Below are 22011 nucleotides of genomic sequence, written 5' to 3'. Positions count from 1 at the left end.
TTCTTTTATTTTTTTAGCCAAAAGACATTCTTTTGGTGACAAACTGGATGAAGTGATAAACAACTGAAAATGCTCAACGAAGGAAAGTAAGGCTTCTCCATCCTCGGTGAATTTGCTTGTATCATTGGGTATAACTCTATAGGCAGCCACTATAGACCTCTTTGAAGGTTTTCTGATTTTTCAGAGGGCAGCTTCTTTCTTTTCTTGGTACATTGACATGTAACACTGTTTCATCTAATCAAACCCTCCTCTGGATCAATTAAACCTCTTTAAACTGCCTTCTAGACTTGTTAATCTCCAAAACGTTTCTGGAAACACACAGGAAATTGTAGTTACTGTCACTCTCTCAGTTGAGCACTTTAAGCTATGCAATGTCTTTTAAAGCAAGAAAAGAAACTTTAAAAAAAAAATCTTATTTTTCATATAATTACTTATTGTAATAAATACATGAGATGACACAACAAGCAAACACAGCCTTAAAAAGCAAAATCAAAAGTATTTTCCTTAGAGACCTACGAAAATTCTTAGAAACTGAAGGTATTACAAGCAAATGGTTGGACAATGCTTAGTGTTCAATGGATCATAAAAATAAAAAATAGGTCAAACAAAGGACAAAGTAGGAGACATTTCAATGAGGGTGTTTACAGAAATTGTTTATTAATTTAATATACTTGAAATCATGGCGGTAAACCCACATGAGCAAAGTTGTTTCGCTGAAAAACTGCTCTTCACGGGAAATTAACACAAAATGAGATGGTAATGCACAAGATTTCTAATGTCTGTTGCAAAGGAACTAAACTAAAAGGCACTGAAAGGTATGTATGAAAAAATACACACTGTAAAGAAATCAGATCAGAACTTCACTTTCCTTATTACTGAGCAGCGTACACTGTATATTAAGATAGTCACAAAAATAAATTTCCAATTCAGAATCCTCTCTTCACAAGAGTCTTAATCAGACCCAATAAGCGAATTCCACCTCTTAGGCAGTATCTTCAACTATCTAATTAGATTTTTGGCACTGAGCTCAAAAGCTGAGATGCATACGTAGCTACCTTCTCCACGTACATGCTATCTTTACACATTTTTAAAACAGTAGCTGCAACTTCTATCGCATTCTTTAGCAGACAAACCTCTGGATTGTTAAGCTCTTTTAGACGCCCTCAAGAAAAATGTACACAGTCAAAAATGAAGAAAAGTTTGTTTAGAACTGAAAAGCTTAACAGAGTAACCTATGAAATCCAGCAGCAGACAGTCGAATGCTTGTCCAACGCAGGGCTGTCTTCATTGCTTAACACAGGGGTTTGACATCACACACATTCTGAGCGTGCTGCCACCCCAAACACGCACCCTTCAGCAACACTTCGCTTAATTCACCTAGTCCTATTAAAGTAGCGAGAGGGGAAAGGAGTCCACAGAGGGCACACAAGGCTACGCTTACGGGCCAGCCAAGGAACACCAGCGCAATGAGCCAAAACGACCCCCACGCTGAGCAGTTGCAGTCTGACGTCTGAAACCCAGGGACATGGAAAAGAAGGGTTAACATTGACTGCAAATGTATACAGACACACATAGATAGAACTCTCTTTTGTTTGCATATCTTATTTTGGGGGACAAAAATATATTTTCAGCCAAGAAAAAGCTGCTTCCTGTATTTAACAAAAATCTAATGTAACAAATACCAAGTCACACATGCCTTGTGGGAAACTTCCTAAGGTTGGAAGGGAAATATCAGATTCACTTTAAGGAGTAGTTTTCTAGACTAGAATGACTTGGATGCAAATTTTTAATATGGCTCTACAGAGATAAGTTGCACTGTACCTTCAACACATGAGAAAATATGGCTACAGATGAAGAATACAATTAATGTTTGGAATAGAATAAGTTTGGAATAGAATACGTTAAGGAAATCCCAAGGTCTGGACTATGGTTAGCCCATAAAGCTGCAGAAAGTCTCAGGTTGTCAATGGGCAACCTAAGAAGGATGCCTCCCATTGCTTATTCTCTGGCTTAATGGGAAATGGGTTGCACACAACTTGTAGCAGCTTAATTGAGTTTGCATATCTGCTGGTCCTTTTCATTATCACCTCCTCCCTGTGCTGAGCTTTGAGACTGTGAGCTTTATTTAACAGACCCATCAAGCCTATTATCCATCAAGACTATTAACAGTTATGTCCCCAATGACTGAGGTCTGTTGTGAGCTGTCAGAGCATTTTATTTCTGCCTTGTTCATTCTTCCAGCAGTCTGGAAAATTGCAGATATGTTTATATGTATGAAAATGCTACACAATCCAAAACACAACCTGGCCTTTTCTGCTAGTCTTGTGAGGTGGCCAGCAGCTAAATAAAACAAGAAGAAAATCAAACAAAGGAAAACCAAACTGATCATACCTAAAACACTGGAACATTTCTTCGTCTTTCATTTTTAACAATTTGTAATTGAGATTTCATGGTGAAAATGCAAACTGCTCAGGAAATTCTTTTAAAATTAAAACCCAAGCGTTTACTACATGCACCTTGGTTATCGCAAGACTGCTGTTAACCAGCCACATATATAAGGTGATAAAGTGGTTAAACATCAAGGAGAGATAGACAGAAGCAAAAGTTGGGGTGGTAAAAAGCAGTATTAGCCAAATGAGCAATTACTGTGGGTGGCACAGTATTGCAGAGTTAAACAGGTTTCTTTAATTCAGACACTAATAAAATACACGAACAACGCGGTAGCAGGCACTGCTTTGAAATCACGACAGAGTAAACAACATCTTGAAAAATAACAGTATCTCTGGATCTATGGGCAGTCTAAACAGTTCCATTTCTTTAACCAAGTTCTGTTTACAAAACATTTAAAATACAACCAGAAAGAATGTTTTCTTGAACAAAATAACTCTACCTATAGTGTTGCCCATGGACTAATTTCATACCAATCACACTGATATTTCATACTAACATACTAATGCTGCTTTCATTGTTCCTGTTTAGAAAAAGAGACCATAGCAGTGCTCAGGGAAAGGATGGTGTGGATTTATTAGCTGAATTTATGCTGCTTTGTGATATTGCACTGAAAAGTACACGAATTGCTCAATTAGCAGTAAAAGCAGAAAAATATATGGAAAAGAGCCTTACCTTTACAGCACAAATCTACGGCTGCTTAAATGACCAGATTTTCTCTGCCAGGCATTCACCAAAGCAGGAAAGCAAGGTGAATGCACTGTTTGACAAAAGCCCTTGTCCTCTTGTCACCAGAACGTGACCAACCGCACTGTACCAAAACACGGATGTGCCCACAGCAACAGACATGTCCACCCTCAGCAAGCGGCTCAGGTCTTGGGTGGGCTGCAAGGAACAGAAGGATCACTGAAAACAGCAAACACCTCTTAGGAGCTGAGGCACCCCTGAACCTGACATTCCCTGACATTCACACCTGAAAACTTGCAACCTTGGGAGAAACTATGTTTGCATGGGCTCATGCAAACCCAACAGGGTGGCTGGGCTGGCTGGAGCTGCCAGGCAAGGACAGGAGTGTGTTGAAGTCACCAACATCAGCCAGAGACTGCTCATCCCAAGGGGAATGCCCAGGTAAAGCCAGGGTGTGTTGCCTGTGCCACAGAGCTGAAGATGCTAAAAGACAGGTAGACAAGGTGCTTAGGGACATGGTTTAGTGGTGGGATGGTAATGTTAGGTTAACGGTTGGACTTGATGTTCTTAAAGGTCTTTTCCAACCTAAACGATTCTATGCAGCTTCCAGCCTTAGCCAGGATTTTGGCAGCTGCATTTTAGTTGATATGGCAAACATCGCTGATCTCAACCACAAAACCATGAGGTAGGGAAACTGAAGATAGACACTAATACATGTGCGTGTCACATTTTGATTAGTGAAAACTTTTGGAGGAGACACCTGGCATATCCTAGAGGTATTAAAAACATGCCACCCCCTTCCTTCCATGATAAGGACAGAGAAATAAGGATGGCTAAAAAAGTTTTGCAGCGTTCTTACAGAAAACTCCACTGTGCCCAGTGGAAAAAGTCCGTTTCAGAGCAGACATACAGTGGAAACAGCAAAGAACCAAACAGAGAGGAAAACATGTGTCCCAAAATCACTGTGGGAACATTTCTGTTTGCATCAGTTACACGAGCAATTCAGCTGTTCCTCAAATCCTCCAGTTTCCTTCATTTTGTCTTTTCCAGCTTTCTGTTAGATATCAAGAATATTCTATGATTTTCAAGGAATTTTCATGTGTATATCTGTTACTGCATTTGGTAATTTCTTAAAAGACAGCTTACAAATGCTGATGTATAAGAAGCTTTTTATAATTCAGCTATGTTTATGCTTCAGAAAATTCTGGTAAAATCCACTTAGGCTATATTAAATGACATCAGAGTGAAATGCTGTAAGATATTCTAAGTAACATTCTTGTTAACCTAGATATCTCAAAGAAAGTCTTAGCCACAAAATGATTTGAGCGTTTAGTTTAACAAAAAGTCTTATAGTCAAGGTAAATACAGGAATTATGTCAAAATTATGTCTGAATTATGTCAACATTTTTTTCACAGTGTATATGAAGAGGTGTGGGTTTTTTCACAAATTTTTTCAGAACTGAAGTTGCTAAACATGTATTATGGTTGAAAATGTAAGTATATGGATGTCATGATATTCACAGTTATAATGCGGCTGGCAAGCGTGACAGCTTGCCAGCTGAAATTTTAAACACCCAGTCAATTTAAGCAGAAGAATTAATTAAAATAAAGAAGCTGCACAGGACATAGCAAAACACTGGTATTGGATCTTCAGTCTTGTCTTTGCTGTGCAGGTCCTTAAAATTCAATTGCAGGCATTTTTGCGGTGGGTATTTTTTGGGTTTTTTTTCTTCCATTAGAACGCAAATAGGCTAATCTTCGCTCTGAACGTGTACTCACCAAAACAATATCGCAAATTTGGGCTTAATTTCTGATTGTCTTTCATGGACAAACTGGTTAAATAGCTAACTAAAACTGTCTTCAACCATCTCAGTTGCCAATATATTCAAGAAGTCCTCAACCTGTCTTCAAGCTAGAACAAACCAAGAAAGTAACAGTCTTTGTGGTCCTGTTGAATGACTCCCCTATTTCAAGCAGATTTTACTGGGGTATCTGAAATGGTGGTAGTCCACAAAATTTAACAAAAACACTATGAATACGTTGAAGTCTTTTCCCAGAATTATCAGAAAGATTGTTATGAATAATTGTTCCTCGTCTCCAAGATTGCTGATCTGAAAAGGACGCTGCAAGACTCACTGGCTTTTTCTCCATCTATTGGTATCTATACAGCCTAGAGCTAGATCTGGGAAAAAAAAAAAACAAACTTTTGTGACTACAACAGCATGTAGACATCAAAATCTAAAACTGTAACCTGAAAATCTGCACAGAGCTCCTGCCTAATCCCAAAAGGTTGTATGCCTTATGAGAGACCTTGATGTATGTGGCCTAAATTCAGAGTCGGGCAGTGGTAAATTATGTTACTGGCAGTTTGGCAATTTAGATCAATTACCCTAATACAAATTTCTACTTATGAGCACATTCATTCTTTCACACCTAGGTAAGACCTAGTGCATAGACACACACACACAGACACAGACACTTCTCCTGAAGTTAGGCTTTGGAAAGAAATAAAACAAGCTAATCTTTAGTCAGCTGCACATCTATCCCAGTTTTTTTAATCTAAAGTCACTAAAACTTTTTCCCTGCTAGTGCATCTATTTTTAATGGTTTTTTGTGATTGTATTTATAGTTTATTTAAAGATCGTGCCAGAAGAAATATGGAACTGTTGTTAGATTCAGAAATTAAAGCAAAAACGCTGAGGTATATATTTAGCTTACTGCTACACGTTACTGGGCATCTCCTTGTAACATGCTTATTACATACTATGCTTATTGCACCCCTAATCTAACGTTCCCACCAGTTTCTACCTACTGCATTCCAGGTCCCAGTTACTCACAGTCATGCAATCCCTTACACACAAGTTTGGACAGCAGTTCTTAGGACATCTTTATATTTGTGTCTATGTAAACCAAGCACCTTTAGCTAAGCTTTAGGAGGATTAAGCTAAAAATTCTCGACCCAGACCCTCATTTGCTTGGGTGGAACGTGGTCTCCTCTAGTACTCTCCTTCACTGGCAGAATTCAGAAACCTAGGAGAAGGATTGCCTTCTCCACACCTCCTCCTCCATGGTGCAGGAGCATCAGCAATAACTTACATTGGCTCTTTCTTCCCCTGTATTCATCTTGGAACACTGTAAGACATAATTTCTAAATATAATAAAATAAATCCAAATAGAATAACTTTAAATTTGCAGGAAAAACCCTTTTTGGAAAAATGAGATGCCAAAACACCTCTTAAAAGGGCACTTCCATCGTTTAAACTGAAAGGCTTTTCATACATTCCACAGGGACAGAGCATCTAGGGCATATATTCATTCATAGTTCTGTATATTGAAATAATACCAAAAACATTTTAAGTCCTGGTTTAAACTAGTAGTTTACAGAACAGGCTTTACCTTATATTAGGTAAAATATCAGGTTTCATACTGACACAATTAAGCATATCACATTTATGATTACAGTAAGAAATTATCTTAAGAATCAACTTTCTCTGCATAAATTTACTACTGCACAAGATCTGCATGTGCATTTCCACTGACACTTGTCTTTCAATAAATAAAATTTAAAACACTAAACCCACCATGTTTGCCAAGTTGTTCTTTTCGGTCTTTCCAATTTATGACGATAATTGTGGCAGCTTAGATTCACAGGAAGGTGCTGCGCATGGGACTGAGGACCAAGAGGAGGGAGAAGCAGCAGCTGCCCTCCGGGCCTCGTCACATCACCCAGCTCCGGCTGACGGAACGCCAGCGGGGTGAACATCACAGGAACGGGGAGCGATCCAGGACAACTGCCCCATCACTGAAGCAGCTGGGCACGCAGGAGCAAGGTTAGTTCAGGTTACATTAGAGATCAAATGAGATAAAGAGTGGAGCCTGTGCAAATAACAAGCTACTCCGGGGCATCTCTTAGCTCTGAGTAAAACGAGCAGGTGCCTGAAACATGGTCAGTCCAAACAAGAAAGGAAAAGGTACATTACTACATCCTGTACCAGGACAGGAAAGCCGGGCATTGAAGACAATTTTAATGTCTTGAACTTGATGAAGATTAGAGTGAACCACTCACTCCTGCGTCTAGGTCAGTCAGTTTTCAGAATGGGAACTCAAGTGGTACTGTAGGAAGGGTTCAACATCCAAACATACTTGATCAGAGCTGGCCAGAATTTCAAGTTTTCGTGTTGTATGAAATTCCAAATTTTAAAATTTCCTTTCAGTGTTAATTGGAACAAAAAAAAGACATCAGAATTTTTAAACACCCTGAAAAGTTCTGGGGTTTTTGGTGCGGGTCTTTTTGTGCTTTTTTTTTTTTTTTTTTTTTTTTTTTTTTTTTTTAATATTGGGAATACTGTATCTTCTACTTTCTATTTTATCACTTGACTTTCTAATAGCATATGATTCATGTAAGGGAAAAGTGCACTACTAAAGCCAAGTGCTTGAACAGTTTTTGTTTGTTTGTTTTTAAGTACAATACTAACAAATTGCAACATTTAACTAACATTTTGGGAAAAGCATTGCTTTGGGAAAATTGTTACCGACTCTACAATCACGCTATTTCCTAAAACAATACCCCACAAAAGCTTCCTAATTCCCTAATACATTTTCTGTTCTGAAAACCCCTAGTTTATCACTCAAGGTTTATGTAAATCACAATCATTACAGCAGTTTAGACAAAATGTTATTAATAAGTACAGAATTGACTAGGATGCCACGTGTTCTGCCCTTCCACTCCACATGGTTTTTCAGTACTACACACCGACAGAGATGAGAAAATCCAGACCAATACAGAGTAGGGAATCAGTAAAAGCCAATCAGCAAAATAAGAACTCAACATTTTCTAGAAGGTGAGTATGTAATGTTCTCCTCTAGGATCTGTATGAAACCACAGAACTGCTAATTAGAGACTTCAGTTGCAGTAAAGATTTCCATCGATCAAAGAACAGTAATTTTCAGCTTATCTTTCTGACAAGCAAACCCATATCTCTTCTTATCTTAACTTTATCTTAAGTTTAGTCATTACTAGGTTTTAAATTAGAGCCATGCAGAGGCAATATTTGGATATGCATGAGCTCTGTTCAAGCTTAGGTCATATTCACACACATCCCAATACAGCTGTTATTTAACTCTGCTCGTGTTTCCAGAGGTGGTCAATGACAGACGGCACAACTCTTCCACGGCTGGGCTTTTCTTTTTCCCCTGTTAGTCTTGTTTCAGTGTTCTTGCATGTGTCCTCAGCACGAGAGGACTATTGGTGAGGCGCTTTCTCCCCTCTCTGACTCAGGATGCAAAACATGGGGTATGTCCCATTTCAGACAACATGGTGGTGCCCAATAGGATGTGACTGCTGCCGCCAAAAATCATGCTAAAAAAAATAGGGCAAGTCTGTACTGCTGTGGATTAAGGTCAGAAAGAGAATCTTCATGCCCCTCCACTGAGCTTCTCCCTATCCGCTTCTGCTGCCCCTGAACTGCTTCCTTTACAGTAGTTAAGATATGTTATGTCCCTAATGACTGTCCCAGCTAAAAATAAGCGCTCTTGACACGGGAGAGATGTCAGGCTAGCACAGCAGGATGCTGAAGCGTCTCGAGATGCGTAGCAGGGCTTCTCTTACACTGGCTTGCAGCGATTTAGGAATTCACACTTGATAAATGCAATAAGGGCGGCTTCTTTTTATCTCTTGCAAACGGTGCCAGGACTGATATATTCCTGACCCTTATTTGGGTCTCGAGCTCGTTCTTTTATGCTGTTCTCTGGAATCATAAAATTCTGATGTTTTATTAGGCAAACACGCACTGTAGCTGTACACACTTTTTCACTGACATCTATAGATTAACTACGTAATTGACAGCAGATGGCTCAACTTTTTGCTTGGGTCTACGTTTTCTGAAAAGACACTCATACAGAAACATACCCAGTTTCTCTGATAGAGTTTCTCAAGCAGAGAGATAATGCCTGAACTCTGGAAAGTTTCTTACCTATAGCTGAAATAACTCTTCTTCAGCTTTTATCTTGTTTTCCACATACAACAGTACAGCAACAGGCTTCTCTGCATTACACCGAAGTCATACTATTACTTGATTCAGAGATGTGTGTCCTTGCTCTTTTTTTTTTCCAAGGTGAGTGAAAATCGTAAGGGAAGCTAAATGAGACATACTGTTTTTCTTAATAGCAACGTATTACATTATCCCTGATATGGGCTAGATTAAGCTGATTAAAGCCTTGCCAGAGCAAGGCCCAGAGAAATAATCTGTCCTTCTTACCTACCACAGGAGTGGGAAAAGATCACTTTCTCATTACAGTAGCAGTATTTAGTCTCCTGAAATATTTACAAACTGAGAAGCAGTAATATTGCAGGTATTGTTTCTCCCTCTTTTCTTGCATTCTTTTCACGGTAGCAATTTTGTAGGTGCCTGCATTGGCAAGGAGGGATTTTATTTTGGAAGTTTGAGTACTGTACTTCTTCAGAAACCTCCCAAAAATTAGGAAAATACATGGACTTACAGGGGATGCTTAGCTGAAAGTCTTTTAAGAAAGCTATTTTTCAATTTGAAATGGAAACATCATTCACTTAAAATGTGTTTATCAGTACTATAGGACATAAACATTACACAGTTATTGAGATTTTTTTTGACAGGTACCTAAGCAACCAATCCCCTGAGAAAAAGGATTGCAAGAGAACTACACTTGAGAAACCACATAGCAAAGGAAGCACTGAGGGCCATAAAACCAGCCTCCAAAACTCCCCCCAAAACACTCATTTTCTATTGATTGTTTCTACTTGGGAGGATTACCATGTTTGGCAAAGGGAACGGCACTGCCATATGCCCTAATGGCATCCACAGCTTCTTGACTGCTGTGGGTCGTGATTCATTTGTTGGCTAGGACGTTTGCTTTTGTCTGCTTGCTCTACAAGATTAAGTGTTACCCAATTCTTGTTTCAATAGAATCGTATGTCATCACATTTATCCAGTATGTGATCAACACCGCCTCTAGGTCTTCTTTTTTTAAAAGAATTCTGTGATTTCAGAGAATAAAACTGGTCTCTTTCGTCCTGTCAGCAAAGCCATTCCACCAGGAAAACAGCTTCTGCTCCTCATGAGAATACTTTTCTTCTGGATTCATATCCCTTTATGTCCCAGGAAACTGCAGAGATCCATTCCAAGAGGGAGGAGAAGGGGCCAGATGTTTGCTCCCCTTTCAAAGGAAATTAGGACCTACCTTATCCAACATGTAGAGCAGTATTTGGTATCCACTACGAAAGCAAATGGACATATTCATTACTGTGAGCTGCCTACTGAGACCTCCAGCTTGTCTCTTCCCCTTGGCAAACTTTGTCCTGAACTTTTTAGAGCTAACTTCTCCACCATCCCCACCATGCTGCCGAGCTGTTTCAAAGTCCCATACAGACTAAAGCAAAAGCAAGCCACACTCCCAGAGTGTCACTAATCTGTTTTCTTTGGTCATACCTAAACCTGCCACTTACTGCCTTATTTCAGAGTCACAGATGGAAAGGGGCCTGCATTTATATAGTACTGTCCCAGCTACGTATGGATGATAGAACCCCAAGTAAATTATTCTTTGCCCTTGTTTTTCTGGCTATTACAGAAATGAACAGTACATTGAATCACAGTATCATTTTCTTATCAGCACAACATTAGAGTCTAAGGGTTGAGCTGTTTCTAAACTAGTTTCTACTTAAATAAACCTGGAAAGTAGTGCCTGAGATGTTCTACAGGCTCAGAGTAACAGAGGAAAATTAAGCAATTCATGGAAGTGATGCCTAAATAAATTTGAAGAAAAGTCACTATCAGTTCTTTAGTTTCACTCAAAAAGTCCTTAGTTTTTTGGGTTTTTTTTTAATTACATGGCTTTGGAACAATAAAAGAAAGTAATTTTGTATCTTTTCCTCCAGTTTACATCTTATCTTCACAAAGATTCGTTCACTAGGTTTTCATGCAGTGCTGTAATAATTCTTTGCAACAATGCTTGAATAGAATTTTTTAAAAGCTATTTTAACACTAGTTTTGTCCACTTACTTACAGATTCTGTCCTTTAAAAATAATTAAATCTGTACATGTCTTTTTTTAAAAATTTCAATACATTTAGTTTAACTGGATCTTGTCGTTCACTAGAATAAAGACAGGGACATCAGAAGGGGATGCTAAATCCCAGGTAAATATTGCCACTGGAAAACAAACCATGTAGATCAAAGTTACAATTTTAGACTGCTTCACTTCTCCCACCCACCCTTTCTTATAAGAAAATGTAAATAGAACATAAAAACTATTCTGGGGGAAAAGACAAAGTTAATCCTTTTCCAAAAATGAAAAACAGAACTTAAAAGCTCTTTGGGGGAAAAAAAAGCTGCAAATCAATACCCCAAATGAAAGCCTCGAGAACTTTCCAGCCACTCCTACAAACAGACAAGATTTTCCAGTTTTGAAAACGCATTCTCCTAATGCTACCATGTCCCTGCAAAAGTGTGAAGTTCAACACACAGAGGATGGCAGCAAGGATAGCAAACCACATGCTCAGCTCGGGTCAACTCAGCAAGACCTTCCGTCTCTTTTACAGGTGGCATCTGATCCCTCAGAAAACTGCAGATTAAGACTGTTCAAGCTTTTGCAGTTGTTTGCAGTTCAATTGCCTCTTCCTGCACGTTGGCCAGAACCAACCTTCTGAGGTATACTCACCGTTTCAAGGTTACACTGTAGTCTAGGACAACTCCATACCTGGCTGTCGTTCTCCAGGGACTGACCCAGAAGTGACCACGCACACCTGGGCCCGCACACGGAGCCCGGCATCACACAGGCCGCTGTGGCCAGTTCATCCCCAACCCTGCACAACTCAAAGAGGCCTTCACAGCTCCTTTCAGCTCTGCACGCTTGCTAACAGTCAGTCTGTCCTAATCACTGATGGAATCTCTGTCAGTTAAATTACCCATTTTAGAAAAAAATCCTGCAGAATCCTTTTCCAATTCCTAGAATACTAAAGCACAATAAATGAATGTAAGACTCAAATATTTTTAGAAAATAGGCTGGAAAACAGATGACAGCCCTCAGCTGAGCTAGCTGCTTGTGGCCTGAAGGCCCTGTATTATTCAACCCTGCACAAACACGTGAATGTTACAGCATGAAACTTCCCACCCACATGTTCAACACTATAATATTCGTTCTCCCAAGGCAGACAATTTGGTAATAAGCAGTACACTCCCTTTCAATCAAAAAAAGCAATGAAAGAACTCACATTCTGCTCAAATGATTAGTTTTCTTGTTTGAGAAAACTTCATTTCAGCGAATGAAAAAGAGAACACTGTGTACCAACAGCAAGTATTAGGATTTGTCACCCCTGAGCTTCCCTCTGATGGACAGGGGAAGAATGATTTCAGGGAGCGGGGCAGATGAGATCTCAGCATGCACAAGTGTGCAAGAGATGTATTTCACGGGGCTTGTTTTGCTTTATGCTATTTCTTTTTTTCCTTATTATTTTTCTTAATATTTTTGTAGTATAAAGACCTTCAGTGCTATTAATAAAAGCTTGTAAGTTGATTATTCTCCCGGCAGTTTAGTGAGGAAGTCCTTCTGGCAGCTTCACAACTGCAACACTTGAAAACCAAGCATTTTTCCTTTGCCAGCAGTAAAGGTGTTCATATGGCTATTGCTTTGTTTGAAAATCTACTTGGAAATTCCTAAGTCTTGTTGAGCCACTGAATCATTTGCCAAGTTGGCAGGCATTCTTAATGAAGCAGGGAAAAACCTTCCTCTGATCACTTTATGAAAGATGCACACTTGGAAGTTACCCTAGAAAACCCACTCAACCATTATGTCATTAATATCAATATTGTATGTTTGGCAAACCCTGCATTCAGGGAACTACTTTCATTTTTCTTCCTCACATGGCTTTATCCTGGGCAATTACTGTGTCCTCTTAAAGCAATTTATTTCAAAATACTGATTTAAAAAGCCAGTGCTGTTGAAAAGCTGTGTCCTCAATTCAGTGGCAGAAGTCAACAATGAGAAATTGCTACCAGTAGCTGAGCCTCATGAAATTCTGAGACTCTGTTAAGGTCCCAGTTCAATAAAGCTTTTAAACATTTCAAAGTCCCATGGTAAATCACATTTCTCAGGCATACAATTCAGTATCTTACTGAATTTGAGCGTATACCCAAAATACAATCTCCATGTATACGAGCACAGCTCTGCATAAGGAATTCTCCGTGGCAAAATATTAAGGAAACTAAAGAGTGTCTGACCAATACGGAATACACTTAATCAGTGAGGTTTCATGGATAACTCAGTGACTGAATTAAAGGTCAAATATTCAAAACTGGTATAAAAAGCATCTTTACTGAGCAACTTAAGAAAAGGAAATTGTGTATCATTTGAGGCCATTAAACAAATTGTATTACTGATACTGACAAGAACTCAGTAAAATGTTTGCCAAACATTTTGCTCATCCACAAAGCATTCAGTGAAAAATATACCCAACAGGTCACATTACACAAGCAACCATTTAAAAAAGTCAATGTAAAAATAGTAATTATATTCCTAACGGCTTTCTTCCCCCATCCATTTTCCAAAACATGGAGGAACATCACATGGATCACTTTTCAGTCTCATTCTCAGGTTCACTGTCTCCGCTATCACTGTCTCTTCCAGGGTGTTCTGGCATTGTTTTATGTTCATCCACTTCAGCTACTTTCAATTCTCTTTCCTTTGTAATTTCCTCCCCCACCTTATTTTCTTCTTCTTCTGCATCTTCCTGCATGCCTTGCACTTCACCTTCTACTTCAGTCTCTTGAGTCTGAGTAGTTTCTGGTTCTTCAATCATGGCAGGTGGGGGCAGTAAACGCTAGATGATTAAAAAAGATAAAGGATTTTCAGTTTTTACAACAAATGCATCGATTTGGGCACCTACTCCTATTTTAGCTTGAATTGTTCACCTTATATTTAGGGTTTTGCATTAGATAACAAGTTAACAACAAAGACGTAAAATTTAGAAGCCCTACTCATTTATAGGCACTTAACTCCCATGTATAAAAAAAAATTGATAATAAACTTGGCTCACACAATGGTCTTATTAGACAATTTTTTTGCCTGAAAAGAGGCTGTTAAAAACTCAGTACTTCCAATTCAAGGTTACCAAACACATTTCCTTATCCCAAACAGCCAGACAAGTAATAGGACTATGGTAAATCCCTACTTAGGGCAACAAGCACATTCCTACCACAGTCTCATCTATTATCATTTCAAACTCCTAGATATGTTTAACTTTGTTTTTGAGGCCTTTAACAACTCATTCGGGTAATTTCCCCTTGAAACCTCTTATAAAATGCTATGTGAACGTTATCTGTACTTACAGAAGTTTCACTCACAGCTGTAAGCGTAGAATGATGCAAGTTCCAGTAACAGTTGAAGCAATGCTTAGATATTTTTCACATAATACTTCTGGAAAAGTAGTTTACTATATTCCAAGTGTTTTGCTCACAACCAAAAAGTAGTTTGCAAAACATTATAAGCAGCAATGGCAGCCATATTACAGACTTTGGAAGAAAAATACCAAGAACACAGTAAGCTGAAGAGGATGAGTGCTAAGCAACTCCAGGCTGTACAGGAACACTCATACTTCTTGCAGCCTGATGTTATTTAATGACATGATGGATATTTCATTGAAATATCGTGAAGCATTTTAATGAAATGAAAGCTTGAGAAACCTCCCATGGATAACATTTTAGTTTTGTTTTGCTTAAAGGCAACTTGGCTTCACATGACAAATTGTTTAATTACAGTGTATTCTTATCTTCCGTTAGATGACACTAATATTACAAATTTCTGACAAGCATAGGCAAATCTACAAAGCAATTATGACTACCAGCAAAGATATGACTGGCATTTTTTATAAACTTTGAAGTTATCATACTGGTCCCTATAATCCATCTGTTCACAGAAAAAGTGCTTTTCAAAACCAGAGATCCTTCAATTACAAAAAGATATTCTTGCTGCACAAGGCAACTCAGACTTCTGTGATTTAGTTAGATGCATGCTGTGCTTCGTGACTACTACTGTTAAGACTAGTGTAAAAGAAAAGGAAAATATCATGTTGTACTAAATAGGGTAAAACAAATTTAATGCCTGCCCTTTTTTTTTTTTCCTCGTTAACTTTTTGGCTTCTCCTGCATGGAGAACGTGATTCACTGCCACAGTAGGAAACCAGCAGTTTTGTAACTAATTTTAGCTAGCAATGGATAAGATTAGGATGCTAAAAAAGAGTAACTGTTATTAGCAGAAGGATCAGGTCCTTATTTGATTAAGGTGTCAAGCACAAATGTTGGTAACATTTAGTTGCTACCAGCTCCTTTTCAGGACATACATACAGCTCTCAGTTTTGACAGGTATTCATCTGCATCTGAATGTGACCAACTGCACAGTCCACTGAGTCTTCATCACATATGATCTGCACAGTTGAGGCACCTCCAACTACATTAGACAAACTGGCTCCAAAACAAGTCTCATCATGTGTGCATAGGACTGGGTTTTTAACATAACAGTGTGAGCTTTCACTACTTTAAAAAACAATACAGTTACAAGAAGAGGAAATTTTAGTAGTGTCACTCCTCTTTCTCTATTCCCTTTCCTTTACAGCAGCACTTCCCCAAAATAATGAGAACTATCCTGTCCACCTGGCAAAGGCTTTTTCTGGGTAGCAAAATGCTTCAAACTGGGCTGAAGCAATGCCTCCCAGAAGAAAAAAAAAAATAATCAAAGATTTGCTGGATAAGAACTCCAGAGGAAAAGAAATTTTCTACCTGAAAATCTGACATTCAGTTAAAGGAGAAGTTTTGGGTTCTGATCTCTAGTGATTACACTGTTCCATATTAGCTGAAACAGTCACCGGAAGAAGGAAGGAAGAGAAGGTGACAGAGAAACATCCTTGCATTCAGGAACAGAACCTAGACCTCACAGACAAGTACCTGGGACTAATCTGTTCAAGGATACAGAGCCATGCTCACACTCTCTTCCCACAGCCAGCTAACACAGAGTAAGCAGTGTCCTTTTACATCAATTTTTTCCACTTTTGGAAATCCTTCAGAAGAGCAAAAACCAACAAGGCAACTTCAGAGTGTGATGAAAGAATAAATTATAGGTAATATAATCATGATAAGCTCCAGACATTAAGTGAAAGCTGATGCAGTTGAGGGGTAGCATTTAAAACCTCTCCCTTTCTGTTTACTATCAACTATCTCTAGGCATCTACAGATCGAAGTATGCTGTGTAAAGGCAGCTTTCTGCTCAGTATACTGTCTAAACTGCCTTAAAGCTCTGCTCACATACATAAGACGACAAGGTGTTTTTGTTGGGTTCTGAATTCTGCTTCAGGGATTAAACACTGACAGAATTAGGTACAGAAGCGAGACAGCTTCCAACCCCATGCTATTTTGCTTGATGATAAACTAGTGCTGAAAACAATTTCTCCAGAATAAAAACATTACCGCTGCTAACCAGCCTAGATAATGCAGTGAGCTAACATGGTTAAAATGGTTCCAAGACAGGATCTGGACCTTCTACACACTGCAGGCTTGTCATGAAAACCTGTATTACAAAACATTATTGCACCATGCAGTGGTGCTACAATACCACTAGCTGCACTTCCCTAAAACATAACACACACGTTTACTTCAAATAAATACCGGACAGGCTAGTTCTTTAGTATTTATGAGGAATTTTAGGCCCAGACAGATCCATGTCTAGCACTTGGCATCAATTAATGCTGGTTTTGGGGCCTTAAATTACTAAAAGATGCAGCTCTTTCTACTGCAAGATTTTAAAGACCTCAATATTCTCACTCCCAGTCATAAAACCTTCTTGAATTTTAAACAGAACAAGAACAGTCTCAAACCTCAACATCCCACGTCACTCACTAAAAATCAATTTTATTTTAAATGCACACCCTCCAAAAGTTAGAAGGTCCTTACCTGTTGGTAGTGGCGTGTACTCTGTATCATGTGCATATACATATTGTACACAAAGTTAGCCATTTGAGGCATGTTCTTAATAACATGTATTTGGTGAGATGGTCTTTCTCCATTCTAAGGAAGGTGAAAAAAAGTAGACAGTCAGCAAGCAAAGCAAAACAACCATTATTCAAAGGTTATTTAACTATATTAGAAAACATAAACACCAAGAAACTAAATAATGTTTTTTAAAGAAAAAAATAGCTAAATTCTTTGGAAAGATAGGAACTGTAGGTCTTACACTTTGGGAAGCTGGATTAATCATGATACTGCAGCCCAACAAAGAAATTTCAAGAGAAAAGGCTGGGTTCTGATGCTTACTCCACAAGTACATTTTGGACTCAAGTCATTTAACATATTAAAGGCACAAATAGTGTAGGATCAGATTAGGACTTAGCCTACTTGTCCACCACTGTCCAGCTCCTTCTTGCTCACATTCGCTGACCATGCACACTGCATTCTTTGTTGCACAGTGGACCTGAAAGTTTCAACTAAAAGGCTCCCTCTCAAACCTGTCAACAGCTCTTCAGACCAGGGAAAAGATCTGTAACTGAATTTTGTGTTTATGTAGGCACCCCTTCTCAAAGCTCCAGGAAGCAAAGCGGATATGCTGCTCCATTTCTTCATTTAGCATCCTATGCTGTGTGTTCCTGTGCTTAGATGCTTAACACAAACCTTTCACTGAAGATCTACAGCAGCAGTATTACAAATTACATTTTCATACCTATGAACCTAGCTCAGCAACAAAACTCCTTTGTGATTCTGGACCCAATAAAAAAAAAAAAAAAAAGTCAATTGTTCAATCTTGCATTACTCAGTCAAATGTAATTTTACCTCTTTCAATAAGAAGTGATCAGCTTTGTGTGGCTTTTTTTTTAAGAAATAACATTATTTTGTTTTACAACAAGACCTAAATATGTAACACACTAAAAACTTACCTATTTATCATAAAAGAAAAATATTGAATTGCTTACACAGGCAGAACTTAGGAAAAAGCAGGCACAACAGAGTTACATCAATAACTGAGTTTTGTGAAAAATCAATCAAAACCAGCTAGTGTGTATCATGATAAAAGTTAACTCTAGGGACATAATTATCCAAGAGGCACTGGTTTAGCAGAGAAGATAGTCCTACCTCTTATAGTCCACTCAAAAAAAGTGGGCAAACGCACCCACCCATTAAGAGAGAGCAAAATTCAGAGCAGCTGTTCCTACCTGTCTTGCCACTGGAAAACGTTCTGTGGGAACGATATGGAGGTGAAGTGGTCGAGCTGTGAGCTGGCTGAAAGCTGGAGTTAGCTCAAAACAGTTCTGAAACAGTGATACCCTTGCAAAGATATAAAGCCCAAGCCTGGCTCTTGACATGGCAACGACTAATCGTCGGACATCCCTTCAGAAAACAAACAAAACCAATCATGTTCTTTTCACCAATGACACAGTTGCAATAAAAATAACTAGAAGTATACAAAAGTCTTTATTAAAGGAAATATAAAATCATCTGCTAAAATACTATTGTCTTTATTTTTTTCCCCCTACGTAATGTTTCAGTAACTACCAAATCCTAGAACCATTATATAGAAGAGGGTTCACTGTACCGATAATATGAAAAATCACCCTTCTCTATTTTCCTAGAATTCAGAGGTGAAGATTTACATTGAGAACAAATGACAACAGCATTTCTGTATCCCTTAATGAGTAAACATGAGTGTGGTGTCTATTCAGCAGTAGTTAGAAAAGCTAAGTCTTCCTCCATCCCACCCTAAAAGCGAAGTGCAAATGTTTTAAACTACACATCCTAACACAACTTATGCAGTGGTCAAATGCTTCTGATACAAAACAAATAAAAAGCTCACTTACAGGAAAGAATCTATAAGAAAATTTAAGCCTGCATTTGTTCAACAAGCATTACATTCCTATCGTTCTACTAGGGTGAAACCGAGTTCAGCCTATCTGCAGTAATATAAACTAATTATAGTAGAAGAGCCATAACTAAAGGATAAAGTGGTTGTGAAGAGGGTACCAGACAGTTATAAAAGGAAGTATGTCCGAACCTCATTCAATACACAGCATTAAACTTAATTTCTACTACATACTCAAATAATTGAACACTTTTGTATAATGCACTATAAACATCTTTCTGATACAGGAAACATGTAATGACACTGCAAGACTATCTTCTTACATACCTGAGGTGGCCTACAGCTTTAGTACGCACTAGTGAAAGGAGAATATAATCATTTTGTTGACCTTGAAATCTGTCCACAGTTGTTACCTAGAGAATCAGAAACCAAGAAAAAAACTCCATAGGTTAATCTTTGCCATTTCAATTAAAACGTGACACCAAAATTAAAACATCAACTTCAGACTGAGACTGCAATAAATGGGACGATAAAAGAAAATTATATAACTCTGTTTTACTTGACCTCTAACCAAATATCATCAGCCTGTTCTTTTTGGGAGATGTTGGGAAGAGCTTGTCTGACTGTATACTGATTCTTTTACTTTTTTATTCAGTTCAGACAGCTAACAGTGAGGTGCTCATACCAAAAGATTGTGGAAAGCCATCAGGTTTTATAACACAGAGTTTTAACCTGCAGAATTAGCACCAGACTTTTACAACTGTGTCTTTTATTTGATTCATCAGATTTGTCATCATATGTTTTATCACAATCATTTCCACTCTGGGTGGATCTTCCTAAAGGTGTTTGGTTTGGTGGGGGTATTTTTTGGGGTTGGTTTTTTTTTTTTTTTTTTTTGTTGAGAACAAAATAAATGACACAGGAAAGAGTTATTCTGTCTCATGTAGCCTGTAGCCTTTCCGACTTCACTGACTTGCACATCAAATTACGAATGGGCAGAAACAAGGGCACTACTCTATGAAATTCCATAGAATGTAGGTTAATAAATATGTAATTAACCAGAGAATACCTGCGCAGAAAGCTGTGAATCTCTTCAGTTAGTCTGTTCTGTAACATGACAATTTAAAAACAAACAAAACAGAACCACCACTCCAATGTCTGATATATTTTCAGTCACCTTGTTTGGCCGTCTAATCAGTGGATTATTTCCACACCGCTGATTAATGACATCACGGATCAGGTGTTTCTGTCCATTGTACGTTGTCAGGATACTTATCTTGTCTGCAGGATAACCAAGCAGGCACATATACATGAAGAGTGCTACAACATACTCTGCTTCACCAAGATTCTTGAGTTTAAAAGAGGAGAGAAGGGGGGCGGGGGGGAAGAAAAAGGGGTTACTCAACTTGTAAGGGTGGAAATAATAACATCTGTGACATTATCATGTACTTAGTAAAAAAATCTCAGTGCTGAGAAATGTCTAGAGACCTGATCTTTCTTTGCTCCCTTAAAAGCCATTTTGAAAGAACAGAAGAACCACAAATAGGTTAACAACTTCATTCTGATTCCTCGAGAGAATTGCTGAAAATGTCTACATCAGTATTATTGCCATTGATTGACGCTTTCCAACATCTACTCAGAAGCATGCAGTTTCATTTCAATAAAAGATTAAACCTTAAATATTTAATAGTCCATTTAAATTATATTTATGAGCTATTGAATATTTAAACATTTGTATGTAAGTGCATTTATATGCTCGTATCTGTCTGTCCAATGGAACTGCCACCTTAACTGTATTACTGCAGAACTCAACCAATACAATATGTCTTTTTTCCTTCTTAAAGGTCACATGCAAACCCCCCACCTGTTATGTAAAACCATACAATTATTATTTGTTAAAAAGTATTACAAGCTGATAGTCTACATATATCTGTGTTTAAATACAAGGGTTTAAAAAACATTAGTGCCAATTTAACATGGTTCCAAATAAGCACGCAAAAAAGTTGCAATGACTCATTCTCCAGTAAGCGGAAAGTAAGAACTAGTTGAAGTAAGAACTAGTTGAACTAAAATAACTAAACTCCTCTCAACTACTTATTACGAGAGAGATATCTGGATTATCAAATCTGGTTGTTTCTACTGAGGCCATACCTATTCAATTTCAAATGACCAGCTGCTATTTTGTATTTTGTAACTTTTTTTCTGTGTCATTCCTAAGAATAAATGTCTGTCCCAAAGCATCACTCTTCTGGCTGTAGAAAGTTTTGCCCTATTTCCAGACTAAAGTTATTCATAGCCTGTTTAAATCCCTTTTCTGTCAACAAAAACTTTCAGGCTAAAAACTTATTCTTAATTGCTGACATTTATTCCTGCTCTATTTATACTGGGAATCTTATCCCCACTTGGTGTATGTTTGACTAGGCTAGACATACCAGCCTCCTTAATTTCTTCTTCTTAAGTGAGCTCTGCATTACTTGGAAAATGCAGTTGCTACACATATCAAACACCTGTGGGCGTAAAGCTATTCTACAAATCTTAATCCCCTTTAAGTCTGGAAAGAAATACCCAAATTCACAAAGAGAGAAATAATACATGGCAGGAATTTGTTATCTCATGAAAAAACACACGATGTCACCAAAATACACTGCTAATATCTCTCCATCCTCAAGATGATGAAAAAAATTGTACAAGTTTGCTCATGAAAGCACTGTTGTAGTGATAAAAGTGCTTTGTGTCCTTGCGTGAGTGTTCTCAGCCTTTTCTGGCACAGGAGCTGACTAAGGTGGTGGTCAGATTCTCAGTTATCGGAATCCTGTTTTTAAGGCACTAATTTCAGCTGTTACCATGTACTACTTGTACGTTACAGTGTTACAGCTTAAGAAACCAGAATCATAAGAAACTCTCCCCTCCAAACAACCCCATCCTCAAACTACAAATGAGATATACTGGATTATGGCTCACCGTGGCTTTGTTCATTAACAGCACACTAACTTGTTTTAATAAAAAGGTG

General features: G+C 38.2%; 1 protein-coding gene across 1 annotated transcript in view; it reads right to left on the bottom strand.

Annotated features, from left to right (window-relative positions):
• Positions 1 to 11043: 11043 nt before the first annotated feature.
• AQR (aquarius intron-binding spliceosomal factor) overlaps positions 11044 to 22011 on the bottom strand; it is a 55857-nt gene continuing 44889 nt past the window's right edge. Inside the window, exons 31-35 of the mRNA XM_035894476.1 lie at positions 20179 to 20349; positions 19329 to 19414; positions 18358 to 18532; positions 17105 to 17218; positions 11044 to 13983 (exon numbers count right to left, since the gene is read on the bottom strand). Coding sequence (XP_035750369.1) covers positions 13735 to 13983; positions 17105 to 17218; positions 18358 to 18532; positions 19329 to 19414; positions 20179 to 20349 — 795 coding nt within the window. The 3' untranslated portion in view covers positions 11044 to 13734. The remainder of the gene's footprint in view (positions 13984 to 17104; positions 17219 to 18357; positions 18533 to 19328; positions 19415 to 20178; positions 20350 to 22011) is intronic.

The sequence above is a fragment of the Egretta garzetta genome, unplaced genomic scaffold (assembly GCF_000687185.1).
Source record: "Egretta garzetta isolate BGI_Z169 unplaced genomic scaffold, ASM68718v1 scaffold285, whole genome shotgun sequence".
NCBI lineage: Eukaryota > Metazoa > Chordata > Aves > Pelecaniformes > Ardeidae > Egretta > Egretta garzetta.
Note: the sequence above shows the minus strand (reverse complement) of the source record. Positions and strands in the feature narration are given on the sequence as shown.